General features: G+C 45.5%; 1 protein-coding gene across 5 annotated transcripts in view; it reads left to right on the top strand.

Annotated features, from left to right (window-relative positions):
* LOC126036486 (neuronal acetylcholine receptor subunit alpha-7-like) overlaps positions 1 to 21,620 on the top strand; it is a 75,158-nt gene that overhangs the window by 18,857 nt on the left and 34,681 nt on the right. For 2 of the 5 annotated variants that reach the window (XM_049796358.1, XM_049796359.1), the window contains exon 1: positions 6,221 to 6,326. Coding sequence is in view for 1 of the 5 variants with exons in the window: in XM_049796357.1 (XP_049652314.1) it covers positions 6,187 to 6,326 (140 nt within the window). In the remaining 4 variants the exon portion in view is untranslated. Of the gene's footprint in view, positions 1 to 6,186; positions 6,327 to 21,620 lie in introns of those variants that run through there. The other 3 variants (XM_049796357.1, XM_049796361.1, XM_049796360.1) reach the window with 3 other exon arrangements.

Raw genomic sequence — 21,620 nt, forward strand, 5'->3', positions numbered from 1 at the left:
CCCTTTTGGGTCCTTGAAATACCCCCTCCTGAGATAATCTATACCAAGGATGCACAGGACCTCTGGGCCAGTCGCAATGGGGTGTTTATGCCACTCATTCCCAGTTAGACTCATTTCAGCTTCCAATACGGTTAGCTCTTGGGATCCCCCTGTCACACCAGAGATACAGATGGGTTCTGCCCCTTTATAACTTGATGGCATTAGGGTACATTGTGCACCAGTGTCCACTAGAGCCTTATATTCCTGTGGGTCTGATGTGCCAGGCCATCGAATCCACACTGTCCAGTAGACTCGGTTGTCCTTCTCCTCCACCTGGCTGGAGGCAGGGCCCCTCTAATCCTGGTTAGAATATCCATTACTCACTTTCTGCACACATGAATCAGAAGTCCCTTCAAGGGGATCAGAAATGAGATCAGCCCATCTACTGCATCTGGGGGACTGCTCACGGGAAACTGAAGCAGCAGTTTTCCAAGAAGAATTCTCTTTTCTGGTTGCTTTTTCTCGCAACTCCTGTACCCGTGCATCCAAGACTGAGGTAGGTTTTCCATCCCACTTCCTCATGTCCTCTCCATGGTCACGCAGGTAAAAGCACAGGTTAGCCCATCGTGTGTACTTTCTCTCTCCTCTCTCTTGGGCAGAGGAACGCTTACTCCCAATAACTGCGATGCAGGCCTGTACAGGTGAGGAGGAGGACAGAATTGCTGGAACTCTCGGGACAACTCCTCTATGGCTGAGACACAGGCCCGTAGGGAGGAAGAGAGACTTCCTTCGTATTGCCGGAGTTGGACAGCCAATTCATCCACTGTTTGTCTGTAGCCTTCTTTCCAGGACATTACTGCCAATGAGTTGGCATAAGTTGGTGGTGCACTTCGTAGAAACTTCTGCCACATGGGTTGTGTGCATTGGACCTCATCTGGATCTGTGGGTGACTGTGCATTTTCTGGATCATTATAAATCACCTCCAGCACGGCTAATTCTCTCCTGTACTGGATACCTCTCTCCATGGTGGTCCACTTGCCTTGGTGACATGTAACTTCATCCCTGAAGGGGTATCTTTCCTTTACACCTAACAGAAGTCGCCTCCAGAGGCTGAGGACTTGTGTTTTTCTCCCAATCGCGTTGTCAATGCCGCCTTCCCTAGACAGAGATCCCAACTGCTTGGCTTTCTTACCCTCTAATTCCACACTACTAGCCCCACTATCCCAGCATTGGAGCATCCAGGTAACAATGTGCTCACCTGGGTGGCGGCTAAAATCTTTTTGCATGTCACTCAACTCACTCATGGATAGAGATCGGGTAATAATTTCAGGTTCTGCCTCTTCTTCCTGTTCTCGCGATGATCCTGGTTCATCTTTGTTGGAGCGGCGGAGGAATGCACATAGGTCAACCCAATATGAGTGATAGAAGTGATTCAACTTTATTTGCACGGATAGCTCATATTTATACAGTTTGCGATAATTATGCCTACTAGTCCTAATATGATTGGTACATTGCTAATGTTTATTCATTAATAAAACACACCCACTTGTGATTTGCAGCTATGCGTGTTCTGTAACTTTCTCATGGGAACTTCTTCAAAAGTTACTTATGAAGTTATGCCAAGGTCACACCGTCCCTGTCTTTCTCCTGATAACAGCGAGACCAGCTGTTGTTTTTCTCCTGATATCAGCAAAGCCAGCTATTTTCGGCCAAGGCCTAATCTTGCTGCTCAGGCTGACATGCTTTCACACAGAACTCTGCTCGCACAACTTTTCCATAGACCCATGTCCTTTCTCATCAAGCCAATTCCCAACACATCTTCATCTCTTGCTAAGCGAACTGATTTCTTTGTGTGTTTCTTTTTCTGTACAGGGGCGACTGATACTGGCACAGGTTGGTTCTCTGGTTTAGCTGAAGTGTCTGTCACCGGGGTAGGGGTAGTCACAGTACCTGTTGTCATGGTAGCGGCAGCCACGGTGCCTGTTGTTGGGTTTGGGGTAGCCACGGTGCCTGTTGTCGGGGTTGGGGTAGCCACGGTGCCTGTTGCCCTGTTTTCCATCTTTTCTCCCTGAGGGTGCTGCCTAGTATCAAGCAGTGTTTGGTAGATACTGGCCAGGGCCCAGCACAATGTAGTGAGTTGTGTGTCTCTGGGTTAGCCACAGCATTTTTCTTTCAAATACTCTATCACTTCATGAGGGTTCTGTAGTTGTTCAGGAGTGAACTTCCAAGTCACTGGCGGTGAGAAGTTCTCTAGATACCTGCCCACATCCTCCCACATGCCGTGCCACCCATGAGTATCCAGCTTTGGGGAAGATCTCTGAGTGGTACTCTTAAAGAGCCTTTTTGTAGCCCTAAGCAAGACCTGAAAAATATTCAGGAGGCATAGCACTAACAGCACACTGGCTTGCGCATCCCAAGGATATTCAAAATTCTCAAAAGCTGTTGTAATTAGTCGGAAGGAGAAAAGGGAGGTGAACGGACGGGGGGAGGTATCCCCCCCTAATTTCCCCATGGATTGGGTGTAATTACCAATAAAATCTGACAGAAGGTGCCCAAAGTATGGAAATGATATCACTGCCTCATACAGATACCAGCTTAACCTCATGACCGGTGAGTACAGCAAAATGATAATCCCAATCACTCTCCCAGAGATGAGATACACAACTACAGGCAATACATAGAGCATATAAGAGTTTACAAAACGCCACCATGTAAACAAATGAAACAACATTGTGACTAACATCTATTTATCTAAGAAATGCGTTTGGCAAATTTGTTTCAACACGCTCTGGCCAGATCTGTCGTTATCTCAACCCTTCGTGCCCCACGTTGGGCGCCAAAAAGGACTGTCATGGTTTCAGCCCAGCGGGTAACAAAGGACCACGCAGCCGCTCACTCACTCCTCCGCCCCCCTCCAGTGGGATGGGGAGGAGACGGAGTAGAGAAAAGAAAAAGGAACTGGAACCTCGAGGGTTGAGATAAAGGCAGTTTACTGGGACAAACACAAAGAGATTACAACAACAACAGCGGTACTAATGAAAAAGTATACAAAAAGAGTGATGCACAGTGCAACCGCTCACCACCCGGGACCCGACTCTCCGCCACTTCCCCCACCGAAAACAGAGACCACCCCCCGGCCCACTCCCCATTTATATACTGAGCATGATGTCACATGGTATGGAATAGCTCCTTTGCTAGTTCAGGTCAGCTGCCCCGGCTATGCCCCCACCTCCCAGGTTCCTGTAAAAATTAACTCTATCCCAGCTGAACCCAGGACACATGCATAGGCAAATAAGTCTGGCATTGCTTTTGGGAGACTGACCTTGCAACCTCAAAATATTGATGTCCAGCTTCCAGCCTAGTTTAAAAGACAAAACAGTGCCACTGCTTTTGGTTAGATTTCTGTGACTGTGGGATAGGCAGTGGTAAAACTTATTCTACCACTACTCCTGAAAGATCCAGACTTCCCCATCACCAGCTAACACTCCATTTAGCACATAGAGTTATAGTGTCACAATGCATTAGCACAAGCATTAGAGGGGGAAAAAAGCAGAAATCTCTCTGGAGTATGAAACATTAAGTATTTGAAGACTACAATTTAAAGAAAAAGTCTATGAAAATACAAGTCTGACTTGTCATCCACCTTGGTTCCTTCTCCAAAGCAGCTAGAGATGGCAGTGTGACTAGCCTAGCCAGGTCTTTGTGGTACCAACAGTTGCCACCCCAAAGGCTCCGCTGCTTCTGAATCTATGTAATTTTGTGAGCAAAACCATGCAGCACACAAATATGTGGTCACCAATGCCAGCTCAGCAGGCTAAGAATAGATCAGCTAAGGCTATGTTAACAATTTCGGATACAAGAAGTCGCAAAGTAATATAATTACATTACAGAAGGGAGAGTTGAAGAACAGATGGAAAACCAGGGACAAAATTGCAGTACCGGGCTACTTCAGCTCACAAAGTTTAACAGAGAAGGGGGCCTGGCTTCAGCATGTTTGGAGCACACAGTACAAAAACAGCTTTCTGAAGCACACAGCAAAGGGTTATGCTCAGACCTCTCGTGGGGAGGCTGCTTTAATGCATCACAACAGTGATGGTACTAGGGCAATCTAGCAGCCCAGCCAACTTCCAGAGAGTGGTGAAGGGCACTTTTCCCTTGTAAAAGATGAGACAGCCAGTTTAAAAGGAAGGTTAAAAGCAAGTATTACATAAGTACTCAAGATGAGAGCAATAGTGCAGGTGGTCATTTCTTCCCTAAAGCACAGGAACATGGTGGAGGGTGGAAGGGGGGGTGAGCAGGTGAGTGGAAGGACAGAAAATTTGCTCAAAACACAGAGTGTCTTCCCACAGAAAAATGTGTAGTGATTTTACTGGTTTCCTTTCCACAGAAGGATCTTGCAAGGAAATTGAGGTCTGCTGAGGCACTGGAAACAAGCACTAAGGCCATAACAGAGGACTTCTTAAATCATTGCCTTGCAGGGAAGATTACTTAAGCTGGTGAAGGAGAGATACTGTGGCCAGAGCTTGTCTTTGCTGATGGCGAAAACATAACATCCAATATTGACATGTCAGCAAGGGCTATTGGAGCAGTGCTTACAGCATCCTCAACCATGACCATGTAGTGTATTAGGCAAGAGCAGAGAGGGCCCATGAAGATGAGTGTTGGTGTAACTTACCAAAATAAACAAACGTACTCTTCCTTCTTGTTCACCAGGCACTGTCATACCTGAAAGCCACAAAGCTCCCTTTAGCATCAGGAAAATTGAAGAGAACACAAATTAAACAGACTTATAAACTGTTCATAAACTAAATTTATTATTAGCTTTAAAAGGCATGGTTGCTGTGTTGGACAGCAGCTTGTTCCAGGCTTGCAAGGTTTGCTGAGCACAGTAAGAGTCTGGGGAAGGCAGAACTTGTTGTTATGGTTTGTTTGCATTGTCAAAAACGTGTTAATAATAACTGTGAAAGCAGTCCTGGTGTCAAAGTGCAGAGCTTTACTCAAGAGTTAAAAAAAGTCACACACAGTGACTGGGAGCTGCAGTGCATAAAAAATGCTTCAGTCCAAAGTAATAATAATTTACAGTGCAGATACCCTGCCAGGGACTGGATTTCTACAGTTCAGGGAATATGCACTCATGCTGACAGAACTGGTTTGGCCTCAGGGAACCTGCAACCCATGACCCTCACACTGTTAGATGCAGCTTTTAGGTAGAGCTCAGGCTGCCACTGGCCAGAGCACCAACACCTACACTGTTTTGGGGGACCCAAGCACCTGGGCAGTGTCCCAGCAAAGTACTCACCTTCCTGTGGGAAGAAACCCAAGCCATCACTGCTACTCTGCCCCATGCATGGTTGTTATGGCAAGGAAACCTGGTCACACAGGTTAGATGGATGCTCTCCATACCCATCCCAAAGCTGGGGAACAGGGGCATCTTGCAATTTAAGCATAGACTGAAATTCTGCTAGCCTTTAACATGCTCATGTATTTGCATGACAGCTTCTGTGTTGAGGCTGTTCCCAGTAGCAGCTGAGTTAAGCATGTAACACCAGAAATTCAATACCATTATACATACCTGTCAGATACTCTAGTCTTCATACCACCACCTCATTAGGTGTTAACAAAGTGTGCAATCCTTTCCATCAGAAGGAAAAAAGGCAAGGGAAGTAACCCTAAGCCCAGAAAGACTGCCACACAAAATTGAAGAGGGTATGAAGGCTTGTTACTGTTTCTTGAGCACAGAAAAGGGGCTGATACATCAGGTCCAAAAAGTAATACCTGTTACTCATACTGGGTAAACACACTATATGTCCAAATAATATCAGCACTGGCTTACAGCAGCCAGTCTCTAGGAAATAAGAGCAAGCAAATAAAAGTGCTCTGACTGCCTTCCAGGAAGCTGTCTGGTGGGTTTGGAGCCGCATCTCCACTTACCATTAGCAGGAGGGGCACCAAGGAAGGGGGACATTTACTCAGAGCCACAAAGGCTGTTCAGTAGATTCTGAGTGCTAATAATGAGTTAGAGTGTTAGTGGTTAATATTTTAAGAGCTCATCAGTCATGTATGCAGAAAAGCTGTGTCTATCACACCCATGTGCAGAATTTTGGGAACTTTGGGGGGAAATGCTTTCAAATTACAAACCTATTAAGTGGGGGTTTTCAGCAAAACAGACCAGCCCGAATGACAGATGCCTTCTTTCTTTTTCACTAGTCTCTCAGCAGGGCGAAAGCCAGAGACACTTGTACAGAGAACTGCTGAGAAACTACAATCGTCTTGAACGACCAGTAGTGAATGACTCCCAACCCCTTGTAGTTGAGCTCCAGCTTTCTTTGCTGCAGATAATTGATGTGGTAAGTTACTTGCTATTCTGTTCTCTACCCATTTGGCATAACAAATCTGATCTCTTGTGTAGGGACCATATTCTTCCTCTTAAGCAGGCTATCAGAGGTGAAAGCAGACTGTCTTTGGCTAAGCATCCTCTCTAAGTGCTGGAGTACATGCTTTGACACTTTGGAGGAATATCCCCCTAAAAGCACAGCCATCTCTGATACAACATGAGCGGCAAGGAGATTAATTATGTAGTTTTTTCTATTTGTTTTAAACAGGAAAAAGAATGTAGTAAATTAGAAGCCACAAATACTACAAATACAAATACTACAAATTATTAATAATACATTCTTCTCAGAGCTATGCGGGATGCAATAACAGAAGACCATGTGCAGCATTCAAAGCTAGCATCACTGCACGCACTTATACTTTTTCATTAGACGTTATAATGGCATTGGCCTCTTCTCTCATTATGTCTTTACCATGCACTGCAGTTGAAGGAGCCGGCCCTGAGATGAGGTTAGAAATAAGTAAAAGCAAAACCTGGAGGCACAGCCCTCTAATTGTCTTGACTGCAACATGCTTTTTCAGAATTGGAGATTTGACCCCTGGAAAATTTTAACATAATAATCCAAATCCCTTTTTTCATCATGAAGAGGATTCTGTATGATAAACCATGATATATAGAAAGAATTTCTTTCATCTACATGGAAAAAACAAGCCAGAGGAACAAATTTGACCACCTTCACCCTGTCAATACAGCAAACTGCTGAACACAGTAGTGCTCCTTTCCTCATCCTACCCTTTCCATAGTCAGTATTATGGGCTGCTTGCCAATAAACCATCACTGTCATAGAGGGAACAAGGAACAGGGAGAGAGATGTGCAAAATTTTGTGCAATTGCAAACCAATTTGACAGAGGCCTCAAATATTTAAACTTTTTAAAGCTCTCACAATCTTTCTGAAAATGCATAGTGCACCCAGTGTTCTCCCTGGGGGGGTAAGCAGGAGCCTGAAAGTATAGCCCCCAGCATCATGCTGTACAGGTGGCAGGTCCAGCCAGTTGCGGTGCTCCTAGAGGCAGGCAGCAGCCAGTCAGGCAGGGTAAGCAGCTTTCTGTTTTGAAATGTTAGCAACTGCATTGAGCTGGAAGAGAGAGGAGATCAGTGCTCTCAACTAAAGTCACTCATTCACGGCAGGAGGTCACTGTCCTCCTCATGAATGAAAGAGCAGAGAAATCCTCCAGCTAATTTCAAGTAAATTTCAGCAAGAAATTCCAGGTTTAGCAGAGGCATCTTAGCTCCAAAGATCTTGCTCCAGCCCTTCTTTTTGTGATGGCATTTTCTTGTAGTAGTTTGAAGGTTAGGGGTGGTAAAGGGGACTTTTTAGCCTTAGGGCTGTGACTGTACATTTTCAGAGTCAGTTAGTCAGGAAGAGAGACCCGTCCTTTCAGGAAATCAACATTTGTTTAAGCACTTTATCTACATTATGTCAATGTCCATTACAACAAATTTAATTCCAGTCTTCCCTTTTGATTGTCCACAATAGGAAAGAGATTATCTAAATGGTCATACATACCAGAAACAAAGTTTTGCTTCCCTTCATCTCTACACACACTACAGATGCTAGAAGTTAATCAGCTCCAGAGTATTAATGACTTGTCCCAGGCTCATGATCTTGCAAACTGCACTCATGGTGTTTTTAAAAACCATCCAGAGTCACCTGAAGTGTTTATCTTGCATGATGCAAAAAGGTGCCTGTCTTCTCTTGGCAGGGACAGAAAATCCCTTGGCAGTCAAGTCCCTGTAGTAGAAAGGTCACTGCGGCATCAACCAGTGGCTAAACCAACTGGCCTGAAAATCCACTAAACACTGCTCCCATGGGTCCCTAAATCAGGAAGCAATGCAGGAATATGCCAGCAACAAGCAGCTTGTGAGCATGGACACAGGCCCTCAGCCTCCATGGCTGGCTGGACAGACTGCAGTTTCTGGATGCTCCAGCTGCTGAAGAAAATATCTGCTTAAAAGGAGGGTCATGATAGCCACAGTGATGTAAAGAGTAGCAGGCAAGGTACAAAGGAGAGGTAACCTCTATTAGCTGACACACCATAAGGCAAATCAAGCAAATGTCTCTGTTCACTCAGATGGGAGGCCAGGCATGAGCAGACTCTGACTCCTTCAGCTGCCCCACCTGGCACAAGACAAAGCAACTGGAGCACAGTTGCTTCTTGCTCAGGGAAAGGGCTAGACAGCATCACAGTCTTGGCAATAGTGTACGCACTAACAAAGCACAAAGCTGCTCTTTGTGAGGACTTGCGTGTCCAGCATGCTGCATTACCATAACAGAGCAGGGTGCTAGGCAAGGTTCCAGGCTGAGGTGACTTCATGTACCATGCTCCCTGGGAAGGCAACAAGGACTCCGTGCTCAGGGGAATATGGTGTGCCAAGGCATACAACAGTACTGCTGGACTCACTGGGATGCTTTGCAAGTAGTCACTGCAATGGGTGTGAGACAGTGGACACTGGACTGGTTTCTCTGCAGGAGGAAATTATGTAAAGAGGATTAAAATAAGTGTCCTGTTTTATTGTTGCATGGAAGGAAGAAGGGGTCTGCCACTAAGACTCACAGCAACTCAATCCTTACCCTTGCCAAGAACTGGCATTACATCTGATGCACTTCTACATGGGACAGGCTCCATGACAGGCCTCCATAAGTCTGTTTCCTACACATACTGTAATAATGTAATAAAATCTAAATTCATCATTTGCAGCCAGCCTACTGAGAACAGGTCTCTTCTGTCAGGTGGCTGGAGATAGGACGAGAGGAAATGGCCTCAAGTTGCGGCAAGGGAGGTTTAGATTAGATATTAGGAAAAATTTCTTTACTGAGAGGGTTGTCAGACATTGAAATAGGCTGCCCAGGGAAGTTGTTGAGTCACCATCCCTGGAGGTATTCAAAAAGCAAGTAGACAGGGTACTCCAGAACATGGTTTAGTGGGTATGGTTGATGGTTGGACTCTGATCTTGAAGGTCTTTTCCAACCTAAATGATTCTGTGATTCTATGATTCTATGATTCTAACAGCATTGATAACAATCTAGATTCACTTTGCTACATAGAGAGGAAAGACAGCTCTGAGGTCCCTGTGGTTTGCCAAATAATAGTGACAAGTGACTTTACTTAAAATCTCACCTCCCTTTCTCACATCCATTCAAAGAAAATTTCAAAGCATGACTACCTTGGATAAGGTTTTCTGCTCCTACCAGCACGTCTTTGCCTGCACAGGATCTGTGTGGTTTTTAGTGCTTAAAGCCAGCCATCACATTCAAAGCCATGAAGCACATGTTCTCTGTTTGTCACAGTTGTGGCAGACAAATGCAACTGAAGGATTCCTTGTCATTAGGGTTAGGACGTTTTCCAAAATTATGTTAATTCACAACTACAGCCATGACAGGCCTCTTACATCCAGAAAACAAATGAGCAGAAAGAGGAACAGTTTATACCCCCTTTAGCAGTAGGACTCAGTTCAGTTTGCCTTGTCCTCTATGTATAAAGACAACTTCATGCTGAGCTCTCTCACGTGTATGCTGTTTCTGAGCGTCAGTTTTGCTTGGAGCCTGCCCTCCACCCTTCCCTGGCAGAAGCCATGCACTCCTTGTGCATCATCAGGGCATTTGGCTGGTGATCTTTCCCTCAGAGCACTGTCAGGCCCTGCAAGCCCTGCCAGCCCAAGCAAGTGTAGACCACATCCAAGAGTACTTGGAACAAGAATTGTCTCTTATTTTGTCTAAGAGCCCAGCCAGTGGATCAGTGTAGACCAATTATGAAATGAAGCAAGACATATTTCACAGCAGAGGAAATGGAAGTATTTTTCCCTTGGCTTAATGTGATAGGACCCTGCTAGTTAGAAACAATATGTCATCATGAATGATGATTTTCATTGCTCCTATTGGCATTTGCAGGGGTCATTATCTGAAGGGGTCTACATCCTTCTTGTGGAAGCACTGGTGAGGTATTTAAAAAAAAACCAGTCTTTATTTTCCAGCTTTCTTTCTGCTAGTGATACTATTTACCATTGTCTTTGTGTCAGTGCATCAGTACCACTGCAACAGTAACCTCACTGCACTTGGTGGTCCACAGGAAAAGCTTGTTTTATTATCTCTCTAGCCTGCATGTTTCCTCAAACTTCAAGTTTAAATGTACAAAGAGAAAAAGAAACCAAGCAGTCAGTCAGCAGACGAGTATGAAGAAAAAAACATAGCCAGATGTGATGGGTTGACCCTGGCTGAACACCAGGTGCCCACCAAAGCCATTCTATCACTCCCCCATCCTCAGCTGGATAGGGGAGAGAAAATATAACAAAAGGCTCGCGGGTCGAGATAAGGACAGGAGAGATCATTCACTATTACCGTCACGGGCAAAACAGACTCAATTTGCAAAACATACTCAATTTATTACAAATCAACCAGAGCAAGGTAATGAGAAGTAAAACGAAATCTCAGAACACCTTCCCACCACCCCTCCGTTCTTCCCGGGCACAACTACCCTCCCGGATTTCACCACCAAGCCCCCCCAGCGGCACAGGGGGACAGGGATGGGGTTTATGGTCATCACACGTTATTTTCTGCCGCTTCACCTCCTCAGGACGAGGGCTGATCACACTCTTCCCCTGCTCCAGCGTGGGGTCCCACCCACGGGAGACAGTCCTCCACGAACTCCTCCAACGTGGGCCATTCCCACGGGCTGCAGTTCTTCACGAACTGCTCCAGCATGGGTCCATTCCACGGTGTGCAGTCCTTCAGGAGCACACTGCTCCAGCGCGGGTCCCCCACGGGGTCACAAGTCCTGCCAGAAAGCCTGCTCCGTGGGCTCCTCTCTCCACAGATCCGCAGGTCCTGCCAGGAACCTGCTCCAGCGCGGGGTTCCCACGGGGTCACAGCCTCCTTCGGGAACCCACCTGCTCCGGCGTGGGGTCCTCCACGGGCTACAGGTGGAGATCTGCTCCACCGTGGACCTCCCTGGACTGCAGGGGGACAGCCTGCCTCACCAGGGTCTTCACCACGGGCTGCAGGGGAATCTTCGCTCCGGCGCCTGGAGCATCTCCTCCCCCTCCTTCTTCACTGACCTTGGTGTCCGCAGGCTTGTTTCTCTTACATGTTCTCACTCCTCACTCCCGCGGCAGTTTCTCTCCGTCCCAACTTTTTCCTTCTTAAAAATGTTATCACAGAGGCGTTACCACTATCACTGATTGGCTCGGCCTTGGCCGGCGGCGGGTCCGTCTCAGAGCCGGCTAATATGGGCTCGCTCTCTCTTGAACACAGGGGAAGCTTCCAGCAGTTTCTTACAGAAGCCACCCCTGTAACCCCCCCCCGCTACCAAAACCTTGCCAAACAAAACCAATACACCAGACTAGAAATTTATCACACATTTTTGTAAAACCGTCTAAATAAAGATTCTAATTTAAGAAGAGTGCTACAAGGTGGATGCACAATGTTGCAGAGATAATAAATGCCTCAAAATCCCCTTCCAAAAGCAAACACACCTCTGAGGTTTCCAGTAGCTAGTGAGTTGTTGGCTTTCAGAGGCTGTACACTGCTAAGCATACTCATTAGCCTCGTGCAGGAAGGAGGGCCTAGCCACCACGCAGCTCCTGATAACGTTGTCTTCTGCAGAGTCACCCCGAAGGTCTGGCTGATCAGTTCCCTGCTTATGGCAAAGTCCTGTACTACTTTTCTCCTCCAAGTTCACCTTCAAGCTGCCACTGACCCCCCAAACCACCCCAGGAGCTGACAGATTGTCTGAGTATGTAATGCCACACAGTTGTTCAGGTGCTCTTGTGGAAATTTCCTCCTGTTTCAGAGGGCATAATGACTAGAAAAAAGGACTGTGAGTTCCCAGTGGGAAGCCACAAAAATAGTAAAAAAAACCCCAACCACCCATGAGTCATTTTGCACTTCCAAAAGCCAAAAAATACATCATTTTACTCTATTTTGGGCTGCAAACCTCAAACAAATGCTGTATCTGAAAAATATAGTATGTACTGTTTTGATTTGAACAGTGCGTAAAATGATTGTACATCCTAGGGACTGAAGGATCATCCCAAACCTGATCACATGCTTGCAAATAGTCTCATTTAAACTGTAGATTTTGTTGCTGCAGTGTGTCAGAGCTCTTGACATGTTTGGAAAGCAACAAGACAAAGTTTCAGAAGAGTTTAGTGGGGTAAGAAAGAACAAAGATTCAGGTTTTCTCCTGAAAACTGGGTCTGTGCCTTGCTGTGAAGGGAAACTAGGGGAAAAGTTTTGCGCATACTTTCCCTGAGCCTTCAGATGCAGTCATTACCACTATAAGCAGCATACTAGCTTAGCACACAGCAGTTTTGATCTTCTCTACCAGTAACTTACCAAAATGTTGGGGTCGAGCTTTAGCTTGTACTGGTTTTCCCCTAAATCAGAGACTGCAGCCCTGAAGGGGTTGGGTTTTTTTTGATTTTGGGTTGGTTGGGGGGCGGGTTTGAGGAAGTGTTTGGTGAGAGAACAACTTTTAAATGCAGGCATCTCTTCACATCAGAGACACCCTCATCAGCCTCCTCAGTTTCTGGGTGATCTGCTCCTCAATCAGCAGGATGCTCGAACTCAGTCCACAAAATTTGGTGTGCAACAAGGTCTTTGCTGGAGAGTTCTCCATCTGAGTGAGAATTGCCAAAGCTAGAGGCTGCCTGTCAGTAGACTCTGTGCCATAAGGTGAAGGTGAGAAGGCAGAAGGAAGGTGATGCCCCACCCTGTGGTACCTTCTGTCTGACACAGCCCTTGTAGTGTCTGTAAGGTATGAATGCCTTTAGCAGTTGATTTATTTGCTTTTAAGTGATTTTGTTTCATAAGCTGCAAGGTAGAGAAGGGCCTTGTTAAACTCCACCAACTTGTGAAAATAACTCCGCCTTCTCATCTGAATAGGTGCTTATTAATACCGGCAAGCGCTAATGTAGCGCAGGCACTGTTTCCCCCTTTGCAAGGTATGACTGGAGGCAAGAGGTGCCACAGAGCTGCGAGAAAGACAGTGCTGGCAGTGGTCCTGCCAGTGGGGCAGAGGAGGGTGGTAGCAAGGTGCGCTGGCCCCGGGTGCTGCCCCCAGGCAAACCAGGCTATCAGCCTCCTAACCATCCTCTCCTCTAGGACAGAGGTTTCTAGGTCTGGCACTGCAGGTGAACTGAAGTGTTAAATTTCTAGCTCTAATTCACATCTTCCTTCCTAAACTGACTTTACAGCATGCCCTCCCACCCTTCATCCCAGCACCATCACACGTCCAAATCTCTGCACTGGGTGTTACATAGCAAACCCAGATCAACAGAGAAGTGATTCAAGAAAACAAATATAAATACGCCAGTACACATAAGCACCTGTTCACATATTATTCCCAATGTAGTATCGGTATTCACTAGATTAAACCATAATCATGGTTTAATGATAGTACGTCCTGTACAAATCTTTTATGGATAGATAACTTCAACTTGACCACTCAAGAATGAAACACAGAGTATATGAAAGAGAGAGAAGTAATAAAGAAAGGATTATGAAGCAGGTATTCTGAATTTTATTTAATTACAAAGCATGAATAAGTGCTAGAGAGAGAAACTGACTCTTTCAACCCTTTTAGATTGAAACATCTTTCTTTTTACTCTCCTAGTAGTACCTTTGCATTTATTTGTGAGCTTCCTGCATAGCCTTTGTGAGCTATGTTTGCTCTGTTTTTCCTTGTATAGACCTACTCTACCAAACCACACATTTTTCCAGAAAGTTTTTTCCCCAATTTGCAAGAGCAAATTCAGTGAGATCAGAGCAGTGAGACTGATGCAATATTGTGTAACTGAGAAGGAAAACAGACTAGACATCATTATAAAAGCTGAAAATCAGTAATTGGTGATCATGAATAGTAGTCGTTAAAATTCGAGGCAGAAAAATTACAGAAAGGTTGCTAGACCAACAGATTCATTAAAGTTAAATCCCAAACTTTCTCTCCTGGTCATAAAACTCAGTATGACCAATTCTGAACTCTGGGAAGAAAAATTAAATAAATTGGCCTCTTCATTAGCATGGAAGTAGCTTGAAAAGTAGGAAAGCCAGGGCTAATTGAGCCATGAATTATTATTTTTGCTGCCTTCTAAGTGCCAGACATTATCAAAATGTCAGTCTTACTAAACCAATTAAACACAATGTGTGAGTTTGCTGTTTGCTAGCACAATGAAGTTAGGCACCATGGCTATTATGGCTTCCCATCTAATACCACGTTGTGCACACACTTGCATGAAGCATTATGATGAAACCTTAACTACCTGAATTTTACCTACAGCTTTTTTCATTGGCTTCTGCCTGGCTCAGGGCAAAGAGTGGAGGGGGCTCACTTAGTGAGCAGCAATTCAATAGTTTGTTTTCTCTCAGCATGGTTCCCCAAGCTATACTTGGTGTCTGTGGCTTTAGCAAAAGATTGGCTGATTTTCTTCTGAGGTTTCCAGTGGTGGTTATCCAGTTTGGGCATTTCACAATAACTAACCAATTTTCTGGCTGCCTGGTGAAAAGGCTGTACTATGCTCTTTGAAGATGTGGGAATTTAAATCTTGAGCCTATGGATATTCCTTAATCTTGGGTAACTAATTTGAGCTATCAAGGTTTTTTAAGAGACTTTAGTACTTTCACATCAGCTTCCCAAGGTGCACAGGAGCAAAATTTATTTAAAGTGAGACTTTTCTGATTATCACTCAGGAACTTAATAGCAGTGGGAGGGAAAGAAAGTCATCCTGTGGTGAAGTACTCTGCTGCTTGAAATGGAAAACATTTTCCACATCTCCTTCCAGGAAAAGCAGCAGGGTCCCCAGAAATCAGAGACCTCTCCTGGTGATGCCTCACTCTTGCCAGGGGACTGTGGAAGCTGTCATGGGGCAGGGGCACTGCAAACGGTCACATTTCTAAAGCCACCAGCTGCAATAAAGCAGTTAAACCAAAGATGTTGGGATGGCCTTGAACCTAGTGTTCTTAGTTTCTCAGTGTTTGGAAGGTTAGTATCTTAACACTGTGTTCTCTGGATGTAACTCCTGAGAGACAGTGACTTCAGCTCCTCAGTGAAAAACTTTTCCCCCATTTTCCATCCCTGATCACAGGCTTTAAGAGCTCAGTTGAGGTTTGGAACAGGCCTATGTCCCCTGTGCTGTGCTGTCACAGCAGTGTGCAAATACAGGAAGAAAAAGCAAAGGCAGCCTTGCAGACAGCCTGAGTGTGAGTCTCTGATAGGTACTCAGGGTTGGGCTCTTTGGGACCTTTCTCAACCCTCTTCCCACTGCTTTCCCTGTGATTTCAAATGCTGGAAAAGGCAATGAATAATTAATAGCTTGGAATAACTATTCTCGTCTAGTCCTGTTTATTGAAACACCGGCCCACTATGCCCAAAACACATTGGGGATGAGGTATCAGGATGGGGGATGATATTTCAGGATGAGGTATCCACCCTGGAGAATATACAAACCACCTACATGCTATGTGTGGATGACTTGGGATTTTAATGGAAGACTGTCTGCTTTTGGATGGTGACATAACATCCTTTCTCCCAGGAACCAAGCAGGTATGTTAGTTCATCCAAGCAGTCAGACAGTAGTGCTGTGCTGGAAAGCCATGTCAGGCCCTCTGACTCAGCTCCTGGGGTTTCCATGAGAAGCATGTGTGAAACAGTGGGACAAAGCTGGTGACTTCATTCTCCCCAGGACCTCATAGCAGTGTGGGGATAGGGAGTCCCTGGAATTTGCAGGCCTTTGTTGAAGGGCTTGAGGTCAAACAGTCTCAAAAGCAGTGCTGGAGTCTATAACGTGACACACTTCACAACAGTCCTGATCTTCAGGCACTGCTCAGAAGCTACATCTTGGAAAAGTAAAATTAGTTTCCTAAAGCAGGTACTCACAGTCCCAGGCTGTAGTCGAAGGTCATGTCACATGTGCAGGGCAAGAACAAGTCTGCCTTTTTCACCACAGTGGCAGTGTGCATTGGAAAATGTGAGCAAAAAGGCAGAGCTTAGCAGACTCTCAGTCACCAGTTGTGGGACTGAGTGGGAGAGCTGCCTTCTCTGACACCCTGGCTGGCAGCAGAAACTTGCATTTTCTTCCCATGTTCCTTCCTCCTGTTCTTGCCTTTGGGGAATGCACAGGTTCAATACTTCCAGCAGCAGCTTTTGCATCCAGGTCTTTGTATTTAACATCTGTACCAAAGCAACTAGTTGGTCTCTGACATACAGGGAGTCAAGGCCTTCACAAGGAACACCTTTCACAGACTTTGTTGGCCAGGCATTTTGTTTCCTGAGGAACATGGCTGGCATCCCAGTGTTTGCAGGCTGTCCTCACACAGCGTGTCGTGGTTTAATCCCAGCCAACAACTAAGCACCACGCAGCCGCTCACTCACTTCCCCCCATCCAGTGGGATGGGGGAGAAAATCGGGGAAAAAAGGTAAAACTCCTGGGTTGAGATAAGAACTGTTTAATAGAACAGAAAAGAAGAAACTAATAATGATAATGATAACACTAATAAAATGACAACAGTAGTAACAAAAGGATTGGAATGTACAAATGATGTGCAGGGCAATTGCTCACCACTCGCCGACCAACACCCAGCTAGTCCCCGAGCGGCCATTCCCCGCCCCCCACTTCCCAGTTCCTAAACTAGATGGGACGTCCCATGGTATGGAATACACCGTTGGCCAGTTTGGGTCAGGTGCCCTGGTTGTGTCCTGTGCCAACTTCTTGTGCCCCTCCAGCTTTCTCGCTGGCTGGGCATGAAAAGCTGAAAAATCCTTGACTATAGTCTAAACACTACTAAGCAACAACTGAAAACATCACTGTTATCAACATTTTTCGCATACTGAACTCAAAACATAGCACTGTACCAGGTACTAGGAAGACAGTTAACTCTATCCCAGCTGAAACCAGGACACAGCGCCTGTTTGAACTCTGTACCCCTCCCAGTACAGGGTTCTCTTAAACTCTCCACTCCCACCACAAGTGATTGCTTCTGGCTCCAGGGATTTGCAAGTGGAGGAGTGTGATCTGACAGTGGCTGGACCCTCCAACATGTAAAGCTCCTGCTACAAAAGCAAGTGTGCATAGGGCTGCTGTAAGCAGCAGATTAGGGGTGCAGTGATACTGTCTCCAGAATGCTCTTCTGGGGAGGAGAATGCTGTGGGTGGTTAGAGGCAGTGGGACCAGGCAGCTTCATGCTGCTACCCAGTGCAAAGGCCAAAGGCAGATTGCATTGCCTACAGTGAAGGGACATGTACCTCTCCAAGACAGAAGAGCGACCAAGAAAGGCATGACCTCAAGGAGAAGCCAGTGGCAACAGATGGGAATGTGGCTCAACCTTAGGTGAAAAACACCTACAAGACATCACCTTCAATCATTCATAGCAGAAAAAGCCCAAGCAACAAAATAAGGCATGAGGGTGTGGGTGTTCAGCTATGAGCTCTTAACTCCTTGGATAACTATATCCTCCTAGGACGAGAGTAAATAACCTCAAGTTGCACCAGGGGACGTTTAGATTGGATATTAGGAAAAATTTCTTTACTGAAAGGGTTGTCAGGCATTGGAACAGGCTGCCCACGGAAGTGGTGGTGTCACCATCCCTGGAGGTATTAAAAAAACATGTACACAAGGCACTTCAGGACATGGTTTCATGGGCATATAGGTGTTGGGTTGACAGCTGGGCTTGATCATTTTAAGGGTCTCTTCCAACCTAAACAATTCTGTGATTCTATGATTCTGTGATCTATGATTGGCTTCACAACACTGGCCTGGATGCATCTCCATCCTGATAGGCAAAGAAATGCTCAGCAGGCATTGGTGGATATTTGTTCATCCTTCGTTAATCAAGCCTATTTTTGTATCTCTCCCAGCATTTCACCTTTACTCTGGGCCATCCCCTCTGATTCCCATCTTCCTCCTGAGGGTGCTTTGTTAAAGGTATTGAGATGAAGTCTTGAACTTCAGATATCTCTTCAAAGTTGATGTTACCATGGCAACATTTATTCCAACTTTTTAATGAGACCCTGAAATACAAAGTCTGTCCAGAGATGCTTACTCAATGTTGCCAAGGCAACCTTGGGTTTTCCTCAAACTGTCTGGTTTTGTGGGACTTCAACCATACTATGCATCTAAGCTAAGTTTTAGTTAATCAGCTGAAGGTGTGGGCAGATGGCTGTTTCAGCAATGGAAAGGACTGCCTGCTGCAGTCGTAGACTAAGCGTACAAGCATTTGAAAGCCTCATCATTTCCTTTTGAAACTCGATCAAAATCCCATGTGGAAACCAATGCCTTTGCTAACAAAACTTTCCAAGTCTCCATGCCAATATCTCCATGTCTCTTGAACATATCCCTCCTTATACTCAGGCACAAAACCAGTGTTTAAAAAAAGAAAAAAAGAAAGAAATTAATGAAAGTAGCTACTTATGGCCTTTGGTGACCTCTGAGAGTTACCTGTTCAATTTGGGACTTTTCTGATCAGTGTCTTGCAATAAATCAATAGCTAATTCAACTCCCAGTTTTGTGGCTCTGTGGGAGGGCAAGGATTGATGATACATGTCAGTCACCTGTTAACAAGGGCTTTGCTACAGAGATGACGTGTTACCATATTGATGTGATTATGGAACCAGGAAGGGCTTTGTTTTTTTTGTCCATGTGCTATGACCCAGGTAATTATGTGGCTGAGGGCAGTTATATTTTATCTAGGTGTTGGCCTGGAAAAGGAGAATCTGCTGACAGGCAGTGGTGCAAAAGGCAGGCAGACCTACGTACATTGCAAGCTTTGGATTGAGAGCAAGGAAAAGAAAACCAAACTAAATCATTCAGATGTCACTACATGTGCACTGGAACAAACCAAACTAACTCTGTCACTCTCCATGGGTCAAAGGTGGCTGTAGGAATAAGCAGATATCTAGGGCAGAGGATTAACTGGGGTCAGGCAGGGATAGAAGGGGTAGAAATTGACCCAGATAAAGTCAGGAAGGATTTAGAGGACAACTGCTGCACTAGCTGGTGACCACAGAATTAGCTTTTCCAGCATTTTTGAATACCTGAAGCAAACTGATTTGTCTGAGCTGAACATCTGCAGCCCAGGGGAACTGCCAGAAGACTGCTGGAAAAGCGTCTCTGGGGGCTAGTCATCTCCAGCCTCACCTGGGATCTTAGAATGGCTGCTTTGGTTGCTTTGTTGCAGGGAAAGCCAGGAGCTGAGACCCTGCCAAACCTGGAGGGAAGGTCATCCCCAAGGCTGACAATGCCAAGTGAGATAGAAACCTTGCATAGGAAAAGCAGTGTCATCAATTGTTTGTGTTTTCTCCTGGGAGGAAAGGCATCCTCACAACTAACCTTAAATCTCTCTGCACAAACCAATGACACACAGTGAGGGAACTGCCTCCAGCACTGCCCAAGCTCTAGAATTAGCTTTTACTTAGGCAAAGCAGTACCAGCCAGTGACCTCCTGGGACAGAGTAAGGCACACACACTCTCATGGTTGTCTGTAAGTATCTTTGTAACAGACAACTACGGTCCTTCCTGTGCCCAGGTATCTTAGAGATGCACACAGTCTACAGGTCATGGTGAAGAGAGCAGGAGCTGTGATTCCTCTGCAGCTCTGGAAAGGCAAAGCAGCCAGCCTACTCCAAAGGCCAAACTATTTCCTCACAGGATACATAGCTCAGTGAACGACCACACCTGCAAAGATGGAAGGCTCCATAAACACCTCTGCCCTTAAAAGACTCTTGCTCTAACAGGGGATGAATTCAGACTCTAGATTCCCACAGCTCTCATCTTTTGGGCAGCCCCAGCAGTCACTCTTCCCCTGGCCAGGCTCCCCTGGGTCCTCCTCTAGAAGGGGCTTAGCAAAAGAGATACACCTGGACAAATGCCTGCCCAGTGTAAAGTGAGTTTTGCTGCTCCTGCAAACCAGGCACTTCCAGCAACTCAAATCCTTGTCTGGAAAACTTTCTGTTCCACCCTGCGATAAGAAGGACCAACCCATCAGGCTGGATCTGTTGATCAGCGCTGAATATGGAAATAACGTTTTCTGTGTTTTGCTGTCCATAAAGCCAAACACCCTTTGAAAGCTCAACAGCCTGAAGGCAAGGATGAGAATAGACTCTGAATGGCCATCAAAACATCCTGAAGTGACATTTTTTTCCCCCAAGCTGAGAGAGACATAAGCAGCCCAAAGCCCTGGTTAGACATTGTGCTCCTGCTGACTGCTGTTAGCAAAAGGCAAGACGTGGAAGCATGCAGGGCATGGTTACACTGTAGATAAACCTGTGAGAACTCTAATAGACAAGCTTTCCTTGACTGCAAAACAAATCTGAGAAGCAGGACAAACATGGTAAGGACAGTAGCCCTGTGAAAACGAGCTAAGCATACCCAAGGTAATAAATTTAACACTACCTGAAATATATGGCTGATGAATTGTTTGGAGTTAAAGCTGATTATCAAGGTCATTAGCATCTCACTTTGAACAAGGAGCTCACAGAGGTGTGACAGAGGAACAGGTAAGGGCAACAGACTGTTTTGTGAAATACAGGAGTCAGCCCTAGATGTCTTCCTTTGCATTCTGTCAAGTATAAACTTACTATGCCAGGTAAAAGGGATTTTTCCTCATAAATCCAGAGTCACACATAAAAGGCTCCTGACAAGAGGCATCTCCACATGTAGGAAACCCATAGGGTACCCAGATCTACATTGCACTTTAGTGCATCTCCATGTGGCTCTCAGCCAACAAAAAGAGGAAGGCCCCCTCCCCCCCTTCCCTATAGGGTGCAATGTAGATGGGGAAAGACTTTGCAAGGAGGACATGTGCAGTACAAGTATAAAGCAAATATTGATTGGCTAGCAACATAAAATATTGCTAAGATTTAATGAGCAATTCAGATGAACATCATGCTCACCATCCCTAGAAGACATCTGAGGAGTCATTGGTGGCCAGGAAGGCATCAGACAGATGGGGAGAGCTGGCCACTGAGGATTCCTGGGCCACAGCCTATGTGTTGCTGAGTTGCTTTCATTTCCCAGGTCAGTTGACACAGATAACTCTGATGACCCTATCAAATACCAGCTCTGTTTTTTCTCATTTTAGGATTTTATACCTTTCCAAGTTGGTGTTTATCCCTTTGAATCCTTCAGCATCTAAAAAACGTGTCTCAACAAGCTTATTCCTGCATGTGATTTTTCTTTTCTTATTTTTCTGTGGACTTTCTTACAACTGCTTTAGCAATTGCAACCAAAGGGACAAAGGGAGTTGCAGATGGACAGGAT

The sequence above is a fragment of the Accipiter gentilis genome, chromosome Z (assembly GCF_929443795.1).
Source record: "Accipiter gentilis chromosome Z, bAccGen1.1, whole genome shotgun sequence".
In the NCBI taxonomy this organism is placed as follows: Eukaryota; Metazoa; Chordata; class Aves; order Accipitriformes; family Accipitridae; genus Astur; species Astur gentilis.